Source organism: Nothoprocta perdicaria, unplaced genomic scaffold (assembly GCF_003342845.1).
Source record: "Nothoprocta perdicaria isolate Ctin4 unplaced genomic scaffold, notPer1 scaffold_87, whole genome shotgun sequence".
In the NCBI taxonomy this organism is placed as follows: Eukaryota; Metazoa; Chordata; class Aves; order Tinamiformes; family Tinamidae; genus Nothoprocta; species Nothoprocta perdicaria.
This window is the reverse complement of record NW_020456165.1, coordinates 1,515,158-1,531,124: the sequence shown is the minus strand read 5'-3', so window position 1 is coordinate 1,531,124 and position 15,967 is coordinate 1,515,158. Positions and strand designations below refer to the sequence as shown.

The window sequence follows — 15,967 nt, the reverse complement described above, 5'->3', positions numbered from 1 at the left end:
AGCAACAAAGCCGAAATGACACCTAAGTTCCCTCCAGATCATCAGGCAAACAAGCCAGTAGGACATCTCACAATCTAGGCAATGCTAAAAGCAGTAGTACAAAGAGCACTGCTTGGAAAATTAACTAGTCTCATTTTTTTGCTGTAACCCAAATCAGAGAGCTATTTTCTTGACTCTCTTGCTGCATGAATCCAGAGTCTGTGAACTTCCCAGGAAAGTGAGACGGGATTCATGTTCAAAGTTTTTAATGTAAAAAATCTTTCAATTCTAGTCTCTCTGTTTTTTTGTTTTGTTTTGTGATTTTTTTCATTAGATTTACATGAAGTAAACATGAAAATGAAGAGGCCAATAAGGAGACCAACTACAGTAATAGTTTAGTGTTTAATTAAACATAATGTGTTTGACATTTCATAACTGTCAGACAATTTCAGATTTGATACAGCAGATACAGTCATTATAAAATTAATCAGAGGCAGATCAGCATTAAGTAGTCAGATAAAAACTAAAGATTCCTGAACTGCACAAGCCAGTTTGGGTTGACAATTACTGTTGTTTGAAGATCTGTGCTAAAATAAGTGTCTATAAGGATAATATCTTCTAGAGATATTTCCCAGGCTTAGTGCAAGTTCATAAATTTCTTCGTAAAAATATGCCCTCTCCCCTTTTCTTTGACATTGTGAAGGACCAGTATGATGGCTTAAGAGGAGCATAATAGTTCTGTAATCTCTCACTAGCAAAATATATAGCTCTTCTCTTTAGAACATCTTTCAAAAATGCCCACTTTCTGGACAGTCATCTCATTGCAAATTGTATTACTGTGACCAGAACATTCTATGATGCAATGTTTTTTTCATTTCTTCACACATTGCAGGAAAAAGCTATATCTCTTAAAAACAAAATCCATCAGTCTCTCTACCATCAGTCTTTTCCTTCCGCTGAGCCATTACCTAAAGAATTTCGGAATGATTTCTTCAACTGGAAAAGAAAAAGGAAAAAAAGAAAAAGTATTATTTTTATGACTGTAGAGAGAATGACCAAGATTAGTTTTGGGGGAAAAAAAATGAATGCAGAAGATCACAAAACAAGAACTGAAAAACTTTAATTCCTTCTTCCTAACTAGCAATTGTTCTCATTCTTTGGAATGTGAACATGATTCTGCTTGGTAGCATCAATGATAATACCAACATAAATCAGGAAAGTGGCACAATAAAGAGCAATCCCTCCAGAGGTGTTTTCATGAAGTTCATGCAGAATTTGACCTAACTTAACAGAATGTCCAATCATTTAAAGGATGGGCCAATCATTTAAAGGATGGGCCATACTTAGATGGAATAGACTAATAATCTGTCTTTCTGACAGATTTTATATACAGAGAGGCAGCTTTTTTTTTTTTTTTTTTTTTTTTTTTTTATGACCACATTGTTGGATCAGATCAGTCCAAAATGATAACTTAAAACTTTCTCAGAAAAAACAACAAACCTTCCATTTCACTGCTTTTACTACCCTTGTAGAACCAGCTAATTGTTTTTGCAAATTGGAAACATAAATTACTAATTTCTACTAGGAAAGAGGGGTGAATACATCAATTATCCAAACGGTTGTGTTCAAAGTTCAAGCAAGCCATGCAGATACCATCCATGTATTTATATGCCTTTCTCTCTGGAGACTCTGAGCCATTGCCACCAACTTAATGAGATATATCAAAGCAGGTCCAGCCCCAGCCTCCTCCTGCTTTATATATGCAGACTGAAAGCTCACTGGTACCCCGGCTCTGTCCCTTAGGATGAACATACTGCATAGCAGGCAAAGCTCCTGATATTGGTTGTAGCAGTGACATACAGAGTAGTATAATTGCACTGCAGTCAGTGATATCTTCCACTTAAAATTTTGGGAGTGAGAATAAAACTGGTTCTTACATTGTGCACAAAGGCTTTAAAGTCCATTTTTGGCTTCAGCGGTCCATTTATTTCCTTTTTAGTGGTGGAGAGCTCCTGTGGGTCAGACTCAGCAGAATTTGGCTCAAGTGTTGTCCTGGTAGGAAATTGCATTATAGGTGTTCCTGGCTGCAAAGTGGGGAGGGAGCCTGCTGTTGTGCTTCTGCTAGGAACTCTTTGGAGTACCATTTCTGAGAACCCACTTCTAGGATGCACAGTATCAACAGCATCTGGAAGCGCTTGTTTATTCTGGGCATTTCTTTCTTCCTTCCAGTCAGAGAGTCCAAGCTCTGAAAACAGATGGGATTGTTCTACTAGTAATTGGTCCAGCTGCTGCAGAGAAAATAGAAGGAAAAGCATATTGCAGTAATAAAAATATAATAAAAAGAATCAAGCAGAATACACAAGAGTATATGAAACATGCCTGCTTCTCATTCGTGGTCCAAAGAAGACACAATATTTGTCAAATGAGACGTTGCCATAAAAAAGAGGAGAAAAGTTCAAAGAACACTTTATTCCAACAGATAGTAACTGCCTACAGGGAATCTGCAAACGGACTTCTTTCAACAGTTGCTGCAGTTTTCATCCTTATTCACTAGTGTATGACCAGCACTTTGAATTATTCAGCTACTGTGATGTGAAATGGATTCTTTCTCGAGGAGATTCCCATTGAGGAACAACAGCAGTACAGCTAGGATCCTTGAGAACACTTGTGCTCTGCAGCTCTAACCCAAGCTTCTCAGGAAAAATCAAACACACATAACTAGTCTCCTGATGATCAGTTCCTTAGCTCTCCCTCACAAGTGGAAAGCTGTGCAGAAAAGGGCCAACACCAGTAACCACTTATCAGGTATTAATGCAGGCTAGCTGCCTGACATTTTATTGTGGAAACGAAGCGACCTTTTTTAGAGCAGACAAGAATACAGTCAATTTTATAAGCACCATTACTTTTCCTTGGAGTAAGGAGTAAGTCCAAGCAATATAGTCAAGGAGAAAGAAGGTCAAAGACGTAAATTATAAATCTGATGACAAGAAACCTCTTCTTTTTGAAACCAAAAGGTTTATTCATATATATTTCAGTCTTAAAACTTCAAGTACTGAATAGTAGGACAGACTTCAAACTCTACTCTCATGACCCCAGAGTATTGACTTCAGCAACGTACCATGAGAATGCCTTCCCTGAGCTGGCAAGCTCGATCATTCAGCCGAAATTCCAGCTCTGCAACCTCCTGACGAACAGCTTGCCTTAAAAGTTGCAGGTGCCTTCTTTCCTCTCTGCAGAGACAGCAGCAAAACACACACTTACATGAGCAGCAGACATCATCCTCAGCCTCAGCTTAACACTCATATCTCTCTCACTGCTGGTGTCTTGTTTTTTCCTGTGATCACAAAATACCTTGCAAAATAATGAATAATGCCCCATGCCCATTCAACTCCCAGTCCCTTGACTGCAAGATTTAGCATGTTGTAGTTGCTGAATGAAGTTGAGTCAGGATGGATTTATTAGTTCTAATTTATTACTTTTTATGCACAAAGACTGCATAAATGTCCTACTTTAAAACCAATTAGAGACTGGAAGCTCTTTAGTAACTTTCATATATATGAGGTTTCTTAATAATCACTGTGGACTTGGGCAGAGTCCATGAAGAGCTAGTTCAAATTATCATGCATCATTGCCTCATTAATAATGAGCACTAAGAACATGGTTTAAAGTGACCGATTTGGCACAGATTCTGATCAAAGATCAGCCTGTCTTCCTCGCCAATCTTGTATTCATCTGTGATACCAAGCTCCCGCCATATGAGACCTGTTTCTGCATTCCTTCTGCTATCAAAACACAACTATTCCATACTGAAAATCTAGCCTACATCTGCAGAACAATCTTACCCTTCAAAATGAAAAGCATAGAAAGAAACTATACTTACTTTAGGGCAAAAAACAAAGCACACCAAAATAAATTTCTCTTCCACCTGCAAGGTACCCACAGTGGTATCTTACTGACCAGGAACATTGTGGTAATACAAGTGACTAGATACATTGCACATGCTCATACTGCTGTTACTAACTTTGGATTTAGGTAAGTGTGTCATGCTTTCATTACCTTTCTTCATCTGACAGTGCACCGGAAAGCAGAACCTGCTGTTCAGTCAGGTACTGTTCAATCTCATTCAGCTTCTCCCGGAACTGCTGACAGGAGCTCTTCATCATTTCTATTTCATGGATGGTACACTACATAGAAATGAGAAACCACTTTACTACTACTCTTTGAGCACTTCAATGTTCGGATATGTTTGAAGCTGATGGTCCAAATGGCAGGGGGTTCTTCTATTAACTGGGCAGCTGGGACTCTGTGAGCAGCTGCCATGAAGTCCAGATGGCATGTCCTAAGAGTTTATTCTAGGCGCATTATATTGCAGTCTTTTTTTTTTTTTTTTTTTTTTTTTAATCATTCTGGATGAAGTTCTGGCCCTACTGAAGTCAGGGAGATTTTCATTTTGACACTGAAGCGGAAAAGTGCTTTGATCAAAGACCTAATATAACGGACCATATTCTGATATAATTTGAAGTTACTCTTGATTAATGATAGGTTAAATAACCCTCCAATGGAAGTAAGAAACCCTGTTGGAAAAGAAGATGATATGCAAGTACTGTAAGAGAAAAAGTACTTTCCATGGTGGGTTCTGCTAAATATTACACTGATCCATTCTCAGCTGATACCATTTGGAAAGCTGGATTTGGATTCATCTAACCCAGTGCTCATACTTACCACTGCAGATGTACCTCCAAGTACTGCAAGAAAGCAATTTTTGTCAACCAAAAGTAAACATCTATAGCGCAGGTAGATGTTTGGGATGTTCTTATGTTGTAAGACTTTGGTTTCATAACCCACAGGAAGGCAATGTGGAAACCTGCACTCCACTGCTGACCACTGTAATTGATAGTGAATAAAAACTACATGTGCAAAGCATGAAAATGCCCAGTCTCTTTAAAACCATGAAATTACATGCTCTGATGGTTTCACCATGCTTGTGTGCAGAATTTGCCTCTCATTTCCACCAAAGCCTGAAACACAAGGAATCCCTATCGGGATAAAGATATTAAGACTAGTTTCAACAAGAGGGCAAAATATGTCCTCAGTGCATTTGAGAAACCCCATTTTCAATCCCCATTTCAATGCAGCTATGTCAAGCACCCTGCTGACCCAGAGATTAACAGTCTCTTAACAGTAAATGAAAAATCTAGCTCTGACTGCCATGGCATAGCACCAGAACTGACCAATCAGGGCCTGATAATTGTTTTGATGGGATAATTTCCAGACAGAGGAGACAGCATGTTTTTTAGTATGTTTTAACTGGGTCCTGCTAGTAATATGCTTCATCACAGGGTCACAGGGCCAGTCCTGTTACTGCAGAGGCTGCAGTCAGTCTCCACTCTACATCGATCACAGCTAATTTTTTTTTAACACTGCAGGTCAGGTCAGCAATTGCAGATCCCTTTGAGGTAGTCAGATTGGTTATGTCTTCATATGACCACCAAACAAAGTGGTGGCTGATTGCTTATTTTCACCCTCCTCCCTCTCACCCCAACATACACACACTCCACAGTCTTTCATTTTGATACTCTGAAAGTGGTTACTCCTAAGTGAGAGTGCTTGGGTTGCTAGTAAGCAGCACATCCACACAGGATTTATGATTTCTTCTCACGGCTGCCAAACCTGAACAGAAAGAGGACTCAAAGTTTAGGTTCAGCAGGGGCTAAATATTCCAGGACTACTTTCAGGCAAGACCTCACCTAAGATAAGATAAATAAAAATAAGGTAGGTTTACTCTTCAACAGTTGCTCCACAATGGTAGCATCCTCTTGCATGGTCTTGGCATATGGGAAGTAATCTGAGAGCTGCTCTCAGCAGAAGTTTGTATAAGCAAAATGCTAAGTAGGCATGGAAGCAATCTCTGAAGAATGACTAATAATCAGTAAATTCACAACCTCCTCTGCTGCATAGTAGTTTGGATGTGCAGACATATCTTATGGAACAGATCTTGGATAACATTACAGTGCATTACAGTCTGTTCCTCCCACACTCCCGGTCCACAGACTAGAGAAGAAAAATCACCATTAGCCCCTGTCAGAGGAGTGATAAAGTAATAGTCAATCAATGAGAAAAGGCTTCTAAGTCTGCCATAAGGTACTGACTCACTGCCATCTTGTGGCAACAGTAAAAGATCCAGAAAAATACCTGTCTCGCCATGTACCATTCAAATAAAAGGCACTGCAGATTTCTGTATTCAATAATGTAGCAGCAAACCACCCTCACTTTCTGGAACCTGCATGTAGTTCTTTCTCTGTATGTAAATATTTTTAATTTCATCCTACTATGAAACAACAAAGGGAGGAATAAAATTGGAAACTTCTGTAAATCAGCAGGATAGATGCAGCTCAAATCCAAATTTATTTCTCAGGACACAAAAGCCATTCCTGACTCCTTTCTCATTCTCTTCCTCACAAAATCTATTCTTTCAGAACTTCAAAAACCTGGTGACATTTTGCTACCCGTGCTTTTATTGCAAATATACATCTATGCATGACTTTAATAAAAGTTTCTTATTCTGTTATGATAAATTCACTTTAGATTCTAAGAAGACACAATTCACTGAATTTAGAGCAGTATGGGTTGTGGTATGTATTTGGATGTGCACAGTTGGTCTTTGACAAACATAAAATAATTCAACTTCAGAGTAAAAGAGTATTTCAGTAAGTTGTATAGCCTTACATTTCCTGCAGTCCTAGAAGTTATTTGGTTAATGTAACTCAGCTGATTTACAGTAACCTATTGAATCTCATGCTGTGAATTGACTCTTAGCTCTTCATTTGACCAGCAAGACTTATTACTCAATTGATATTAACCACTTTAAGACTGAGCTGACCTGATGTACATATGTCATTAAAATAAGGATCCTAACAAACCTGAATGAATAAAGATGTGTTTGCCATCTCTGTCCAGAAGGGAATGCCAATTTCCCAATTCTTTCACCAAGATATATCGCACTAAAGCAACACACACAACAGGAGTGGAGAGGGAAAGGCATTTAGCCCAAATGTGTGCCAGCCTTCCTCTCACTCCTACATGAAGAAATATACTTACTGGTGAGGAGCTTCTCGCTGCAGTTTCCTGTAGGAACACCAGTGTTTTCCAAAGCTGCAGCTCCGTGGCAGCGTGGTTTGAACAGCAGCCCACAGGGCACTGGGGGGAAATGGCTGGTGGGAGGTTCCTCAGGCAGAAGCAGCAGCAGCAGCAGTGGTGGCAGCAGCCACGGCAGTGATAACCCTGGGTGCCCTGAGCTCCAGATGCTTCACCCTTGTAGCACCGTCCATATTTGCCACAAAACACGGTGTCAAGAGAAACTGATTTCACGAGGTGGTGACAGGGTGGAGGAGGTAGGTGGACCTGCCTAGTTTTCCTGGCAGGGATGTTGGTTTGACTGGAGGCCTCAGTGGTTTGCTTCAGGCCACCCTCACAGCGGTGTGCTGACACCTCAGAGAAGTCCACAGCGTGGTCCCTAGCAGCGCTCTCACAGCAAGGAGCATTTTGCCCAGTATACTTCATCTTTGAAGTAAAATCCAGCCTTGAAGACATTTGCACAGTAACAGATTTCAGAGGACCAGCATTTGTTTCAGTGCTTTGGACACTGTTTTGCTTTGCTGATTTGTTAATACATGGTACCTCCCCTATGCTGCATGTCTGCTTATCTTCAGAAGAACTTAACCGAGGCCCTTCTGTTGGACAGGAGAGGGGGATCTGAGGTCTTTGAGGAGAACTGCTTGAAACAGCACTGCTTTCTCTGGGCACGGATGGGCCCTGCCACAGAGTTTCAGGGAGCCCTCTTTCAAAAGAGGAGCTCATATTTCTTGAATCGCCATCTCTTGTACAGAACCTCTGCCCATTTGTCACTTCACTCCCTGAGAGAAGGGGACCATTCTCACCGACCACTTCCATTCTCCACCACTCTCCTTCCACAAGTTCTGTAGGATGTCCCTGGACATTTTCATGACGTGTAGCTCCAAAATCCTTATCTGTCAAATACCTCTCACTTTCTTCTTCAGTTTTGACCTTGCTTTCACTAGCAGTCTCAGGGTTAGTGTCACTTTGTTCAGTGAAGGCCACATTCATATTTTTATGTCCTGGACTGCAATATAACTGATAATCAAATTTTGAGGAGACAGCATCTCCTTCATCCTGGTTATCAGGTGGAAAACAAGGTGTATGCGGTCTTATGTACTCCTCTTTTTTTGGTTGCTCAGTTCCATTTTTCTCTTCTCTATTGACCACATCACATAACATTTTTTGGACAAAATTCAGGGGCCCAGTGCCACAGGTCTGATGCTGGCAGTCTTCTGCAGTTAGTAGAGGACAGGTTTCTTCTCCCTGGTCACTGCATGTTCTCATTGGTCTAGATACTGTCAAAAACTTCCTGCAATCTGTTATGAAGGCTTTCGCAATACAATCTTCTGTTTTTTCTTGAAAATCTTGATTTGACATAGGGAGCGCTGTGCTATATGACAGAGTCATTTTGTGGTTGTGGGTATCAGAGCTAAGATTTATCTTTGCTGACAAAGATGCATTCTGGAAGAAAAGGAAGAGGTAGGCACACAAATACTAGGCTTCTTCTATCATGCTAGTAAATATCATATATATCATGCTGTAAGTATTAATATCAAAGGAAGCAAATAATCATTTTTAAAATTATTTTAATGATAATATTTTTAACGTGTAGCTTGCAACCTTGCAAAATCCTGCATGACTGCAGTGGCTTTTGTGAAGCTTTAATGCATCCATGATCCTTTTTTTTTTTAATGTTATTTTTTCCAGAGTTACAGAGTTTTCACAAACCTACTGAAGACCTTTGTTCTGCTCTTACTTGCAAAACCGAAGGTTCTGGCAGCTCCTCCATAAATCCACTGCTGTCTGATTGGCAGCTATTTGTTCTTGTGACCATCACCTCTCCTGAGAAAAACAAAAGGGGGAAAAAATTAGAAAGATAGAAAGCAATACTAGACCAAAACAGGTGCACTTTCAGTTTGCTTTCCACTTCTAGAATTATTCTTGGTCTTATTCCCCAGGAACCAGCAATTTTGCTGCAACCAGAACACATAACAAAATGTGCTCAGGGCAGCTACTGATATGACTCTGGGCACTGAGTTATCCTGCAGTATCATCAACAACTTTATATTTCATTTTTTGAAGTTCTTGACAGGCAGAACATAAATAACCTGTAAAGCAGCCAACTATTGTGCTAAAAATGTTGACTTCTGACAACGGATTGTTGGAACTGGCGCTCACCAAACCTCGGTCATGCTGCTCACCTGCACAGTTTCAATGGTTTCATTCAACCAGGTGATTCCTGCAGGGAAGGAGAGCAGCCCTTGTTTTTGCCCTAGATCAGTTTGTTTCTACGCTGAGGCACCTGGTATCATTTTTACAGAGTTTTTACCTTGGAGTGCAATAGGAAATCACAGTAACAAACACAGGTAATACAGGGTTGCATGCCAAGACATAAAGGCAAGGGGAATACATTGCATCTACTCCAGAGGTTTCAATACCAGCAACCACATCATCTTCCTCTCTAGTTCAGTCACCTCCTACTCTAACCTTTGGGACTAAAACAAATTTCATCAGCTATCTAATCACACAAATATATATAATCCAACCCTGTTTAAAAGCGTTAAGTGCATGATAGTAAATGATCAATTATACTACAAACCACTGTAATGGCCAGCCCTTGGAAATCTTGCATTTTCAGACAGTCTTCATTAAGGCCCTCATTATCAGATAACTGGCACAAAAGCAGAGTTGTGGGAAGCAGAAAGGAGGAGGTTGTTGGGGGGAAGGAAGGAAAGAGACGGAGACTGCAATATGCTAGGTACAATTCTTCTCCTGTTGCTTGCATTTGGAACTGTTATTGAACCCTAAGATTTTTCTGTGATGGTTATATCCATGAAAATATGACAATTCACCACACAGTTCTGAGACCTGAATTACTCTATCTTACTTGTAGGATTAGGAGATACAAAAAATATCTTTTCCAAAAAGTATCTACAAAAAAGACTATTGACTTTATTAAAACTACCTTGGACAATTGTTAATGAAAACCACATTGTGTCCTATCTATTTATAGGTAGCAATTGTAAAATTAAAATCTGGTCTCATGTTATGTATTTGAAATGTATTTTTTGCATTGTTAGCCCTTGTGTTGCCATCAGTACATGGCTGACTTACTGTCCTATTTCAGATGAGAAACCCTTCCCATGTCATACATCACATCATTTGCAGCGAGGTTGTTGAAAAATGCTTGTTTTGTGGGTGGTCTTAATCTCATCCTTGCAGTTTCCCATAAACAACATCATGGTTCATTTTCTCCCCCAGGGAGATTGCTCTGCGGAGTCTCTAAACTTTTTTTAAAGCTGTTTCAATTACCCTTTGCATCTTAGCCAGCTGTTGCTTCCAGTATGTCTGGCCTATATTTTTTTGTAAATAAAAATGAAGAAACAGTTAAAGGCTTAGAAAAATTTTGAAAAGTAGAAATGTTTCAGTTGCTGTAGTTCCAATCACTTACTGCCTCAAAATCATACCCTTTAAGAGAAAGGCCCTCCATTATAGGACACAATAGTCATAACAGTTGACCTTTACACTTTGAAGTTGGCAGAAGACTGTTGTTCACAAGTTGTTCACTTGGGGTTTTAACATGCCTGATTATACATGCATATCCCAAAGTAGCTGGGATGCTGCTGGAAATTACAGGTAGGAAAAAAAAAATCTTAACTTTTAATGGAAGAATAGTGCTGTTAGAATTCACTGTTAGAATTCACCTTCTGACCTGGTCAAAATCAATAAATCCATTCCCACTACACAGTCAATATGCTTTGTTTATTGCAACTAACAGCCTTTTTGTCAATGTCAATTCATGCACTAGCTAGAGCGCTGCCCAAAATATATGGGGAAGTGAAGTTTGGAATGATCAATAGACAAAATGAGAAACATAAAAGACTGAACTAAAAGTCTGCCGTCTAAGTTAATAATTATAACCAGACTATAGCAAGACATCCATGTGTCTCCTTGGACTTTCCCAGAAGTAAATGCGACATGTGGCCATCACGACTCTCAGCAATTAACCATGCAAAATATGTACATAAATTATGCTTCAAACCACTCTGAAAGGCTGGCTGTGTGTTTATTTAAAAACAGTATATGAAGAGGATTTAATGACCATTCTGACTATGAATCCAACTTCTACAGTTTTACAGTAATCAAAATAGAAATTTGTAAAAGAGGAGAAAGGTTTAGTAGGAAAACTATGTCAAGCAGAGTTCAATCAAATCACTGATGGTGAAATCAGCTTCATCTGAGTTAGGCATCCAAATTGCATGTACCTACATACTAGGTGTCTAATGAACTAGTCCTCTCAGAGTAAAGGCTTAAATTCCCCATATGGTCAGTGCAAAGCAATGTCTCTGTGGGCCCATGTTATGGATCTTTTCCAGCTACATTCAGATGCCTAATTAAATCATTAGATCCCACATTGATGTGCCAGATCCTACCCAATATGCCAAGCACTGTAGAAGTTACACACATGAGGATAAGTGGATTTTAAAAGATGAAATTTTATCCCTTCTATTCCTCTGATTCTGAAACACTCATTTCATTCAAAGTCAGTCAGAATCCCTTGATTTCAGTGGAAGTCTGCATAAAAAAAGAAAAAGACTTAGTAAAAGTCATAATGGCCCTCCATCTCAAGGTGAGATAAAATCCTGTGAAGAGATTATCAAAGTGCTCCCCAAAGGACTTCAAGTTAAACAGGAAATGCCTGGGAGATATGCAAACTGCTGTGCTGGAAAGGAAGATCAGGCTGTTTTAAAATTAGAACATACCTGATGCTGTCCTGATGAGGAATAGAGTTTCTTCCTTCGTGAATTTTTCAATAATGTTAATTGTTTGCCAGTGGTAATAGAATAGTTTGTCTTGGCAGCTGTGATACCCAGTGAGGATAACTGTAGCTCGAGTTTCTATCAAGGAGATCAGCTCTTTGAAGGGGTCCAAAGCAGCCTTATTCTACACCTCCTGGCAGAAATTCCCTTAAGTACCAGGTTTCTTAAAATGCCCGAACTGGGTGCTGGTGGCAGTTTGACACATAAGGATTAACATCTAAAGCACTCCCAGTAGCTGCTTGGATCACCTACGTCTGTGTGAGCAGAGACACTGCTTATTCATGGTGATAATCACTCATTTTTTGATGCACTAAAATCTAGAAACTGGAAGTCTGGTTTTGGGTGGGATTCAAGTTGACCAAAAAGACTAGGAGAGGGGGAGGTAAGAAATGTACATACTTCACTTTGGCATTTTTTATATGCTCCTGCCATTTGCTTTCAAATGTTTTTTTCTTTCTGAAAGTAAGTGCATTTTTTCATTTGAAGGAGAAAGGTACAAAAATGGGTTAAATCATCTGAACATTAAGCAAAAATGCTTTAATTTCTAGTCTACTCAAATCACATTTTTCCCTTATCATTTGGTTCAGCCACTGAACCAAAATATCCATTATTCATATAGCTCTACTCAGTTCTCCTAGTGTGTGGAGACACACGAACCTGTAGAGATTCTGCAAATGCATGCAGAGCATTGCACAAAGGAAAGATAAAGTATGTTTGGAGAAGAAGTAGAGACACAGACCGGTATTCAACTATGAGCTAAAAATTACAACTCTGGGCCCTGTGCGGAGAGTACATCTGGCTATGCTGGAAAAAGGAAACCTGAGAATTGCCCCTGAAGACCTTGGTGAGGAAAACCTTGGCTCTTCGCCTTTCCGTGCTAATTGAACTGGGATAGTGTAACTGCTGCATCCCATTTCTGTTCTGTCTGAATTTTAAATCAAAATAAGTCAGAAGCACTTAATAATCAGATTTCTGCTCCATTTTGTATCATATAAGAAAGCATATGCCTTCCAAGTCCCATAAAGTTCTGCCATCCTGTAGGTAATCAGTCCAATTTCATTAAGAGATTCTCTTTCTACACATATTTGCATGTTGCTTCAGTTTTCAGCAGCTTTCAGTGCAGGGACTTTCACAAACTATTGGGCTCCTAGATTTATCACTAAATAAGAGATATTCCCTAATTAATTAAAAAAAAAAAAAAAAGAAAAAAAGAAAAAAAACCTGAAGTGTTGGAGTGCAGTTTTGGATTCCTCTGAAAACTCTGGAGCTGGTTTTCTGTTGACTTGGCTGCACACAGCACAACCTCTTTATGGTTTCTAGCCTAGAGAATACTTGCAGTCCACTAAAGATGCCTTGAGGACTACTACATTGCTTATAAATTACAACACAGGCATGTCTTTTGATACACTGCTGTTGAACTGTTCATTCTGTTGGTGTTGATTTCTATATCTCTTGAGTATGTGAAGCTTAGACACAAAAATTTCAAATGTAGGAACACTGGTGGAAATCTGAATTTTAAATTTAGACTGTCCATGCTATTATAGGAGGGAGAGAATGGCCAACTGCAACCTAGCAATGCTGTCAAATGTTTAAATATTTCTGTAGCTATTTAAATGTTCCTGAATATTGATATTCTGGATATTCTGTATTTCCAAAATATAGATGGGACTAAACAATGCAAAAGAGTTACAGTGTAGTCAGGTATGTTGTAAGGTTACACTTAGCTGTATAAACAAAGGCATTTTGCAATCCCTCACACAAAACTCTCAAGGCACTAGCGTCATTACAGCTTAAATAGTCATACTAAATTCAGCAAAGAAATTAGGTCCGGGCTGAGGTCTATGCATACAAAACTATTCCCATGCCCTGAGTTAAATACACACATAAGCACTTCACTGAATTTGACTTAAAAAAAACCCACAAGTCTAATTGTTGAATGGAAATTTCACAGCAGTAAGAAAGGGGATGAGGGGAAAATCCTACCATATTTGTAGAAGTGCCAGAAGTGAATAGAATATTATATCCTGGATGCCTTGTGATTTACTTCTCGAAGACAGGCATCACAAAATAAATATGTTTCATGCACCAAAACTGCTCAGCTCTAGTAGAAGAGAGTGGAAGCTGTGCAGACACTGCTCCTCTAAAACCTAGCAACACTACAAAAGAAAAAAAATATTTTCTGTCATAGAACAGAGCAGAAATGGGTTTGTCTTGGGTACCTATCCACTGTATGTATACTCAATGCTAATAACAAAGAACCCCGGTAGGTGATGTTACTCACAACAGGGGACTTTGTGAAGCCCTCTGAACTTTAGTGAATCAGAAAAAAAATTTAAAAAATCATATATTTGGCAGCATGGGAACACTCTGTGCCCATATATGAGGCAAAACTTGATCCTGCTTTAATGTTCTAAAAAATCTGCTTCATATTCAGCACTCCTGACCAGCTGTGTTGTCTTCCCTTAATATAGTTGGTAGTTCATAGTTCACAGCTCAGCTTTCTATAGCACTGATGCAGTTTTCACATTGCAGAAATGATGATGAACAAACTAACTGAAGAAAGGAATATCTTGGTTGTGTTTGTTTTCTAATCAGACACAATGTACAATTCTACAGCTTGTCTTGTAAGAGGTATCAGTCTAAAAATACTTATATCTCACTGGAGTAATGCTGTAGGAGCATACTCTCTATACTAGGTCTCAGTCATATATAGCATTTCAGGAGAAAGATCACCAGATGGCAGCAGCACATAAACCACAGATTTTGTTTCCAAAGGCCTGCATAAACTACAGTTTTAACTGGTGTCCTGCAGATTATATTTTTCAATGACATTAGAGCAAAATAAGATAAATCACCCTATTAGATAGTCATGTTATTATTAAAGCAAATAATGAAACTCCAAGATACTGCAGCTACAGCAAAGGTTCCTATTCTTATTCAAAACTGAGTTTAGCTAAGAAATGTGTATATTTCACGCTATCTTTGAACTGCAGTTTTCTGACAAACATCTCCCATAGTATGAGGAGTAAAAATATTTTTAAAGTATGGATATAAACCAGATTCTATTATTAATTGTGCCATACCAAGTCGACAGGTGCCATATGAATGAAAAAAAAAAAAAAAAGAACAGTCTGTGCCCGAAGGAGCTTACAAAATAAGAAGAAATCTTGAGGGTACCAAAGAGTATACCAAAGAGTATAAGAAATACTCCTTAAAATATTTCTTTATGCCTAGCAAAACCCAGTTACCCCAACCCTCACCCACTCACTCAATTTGGAGTATTTTGCAGTTAGCCTAGATAACAAACGTAAGACTTTAGATATAGTTTTTTTTTAGGGGAATGGGGGGAGAAAACTCAGTTTTATTCCAGATTAAGGGAAAAACCCTCCACCTGGTGGCTGTGACTACATTTACTGGACCCTGATAGGTTATGGCAGGGCCAGAAGAAATGAAAGATGAGTAGCACACATGTCATATGATGTAGCTACCTACATTTTGCTTCATCTCCATATTTAGTCTGCATTTTTTTACACTATTACTTATGGGGTCCTGCTGTCTCAGCGGATGTCAGGAGACACGTGTGCAGCCCAAGGGAGTGCACGTACTGCACTTTACAGCCTTCTGCACAGCCACACGCTCCCCTTAGATGCCCAAATCTCCTTGCAAAGACACAAGCCTATGTGCTTTCCAAATATCAGCCACAAATTCTCGAGGTAACCACAGCATAGAGCATTAAACACAAAAACTGCACTGGCCAGGAGCATAACACAAATAGCTCCAGAGCACTTCTACACCTATCACCAGGGCTATTCAGCCTCAATTACTCTCCTTCAAAGCTCCTGAAGAAGAAGGAGATTTATACCAAGTCTCAGCCAAGCATTTGGCTTAAAATCCAGTGTATAGTATGGTTCTGTCTAGCACTCTAGTAGCACAGTAGAGCCAGCAGGCTGAGCACAACAGCCTGGAGCACTGCCCGGGCTGCAAAACCTGTCTGCAAAGTAGGGTGAGGTGGGCCACGCTGGGCTCCCTGTGCTGTGGCTAGACAGCTCCTG

General features: G+C 39.4%; 1 protein-coding gene across 1 annotated transcript in view; it reads right to left on the bottom strand.

The window, feature by feature from the left end:
• Positions 1-366: 366 nt before the first annotated feature.
• ITPRID1 (ITPR interacting domain containing 1) overlaps positions 367-15,967 on the bottom strand; it is a 36,638-nt gene continuing 21,037 nt past the window's right edge. The window contains exons 7-12 of the mRNA XM_026052334.1: positions 8,852-8,934; positions 7,078-8,556; positions 4,036-4,163; positions 3,098-3,209; positions 1,917-2,267; positions 367-975 (exon numbers count right to left, since the gene is read on the bottom strand). Coding sequence (XP_025908119.1) covers positions 919-975; positions 1,917-2,267; positions 3,098-3,209; positions 4,036-4,163; positions 7,078-8,556; positions 8,852-8,934 — 2,210 coding nt within the window. The 3' untranslated portion in view covers positions 367-918. The remainder of the gene's footprint in view (positions 976-1,916; positions 2,268-3,097; positions 3,210-4,035; positions 4,164-7,077; positions 8,557-8,851; positions 8,935-15,967) is intronic.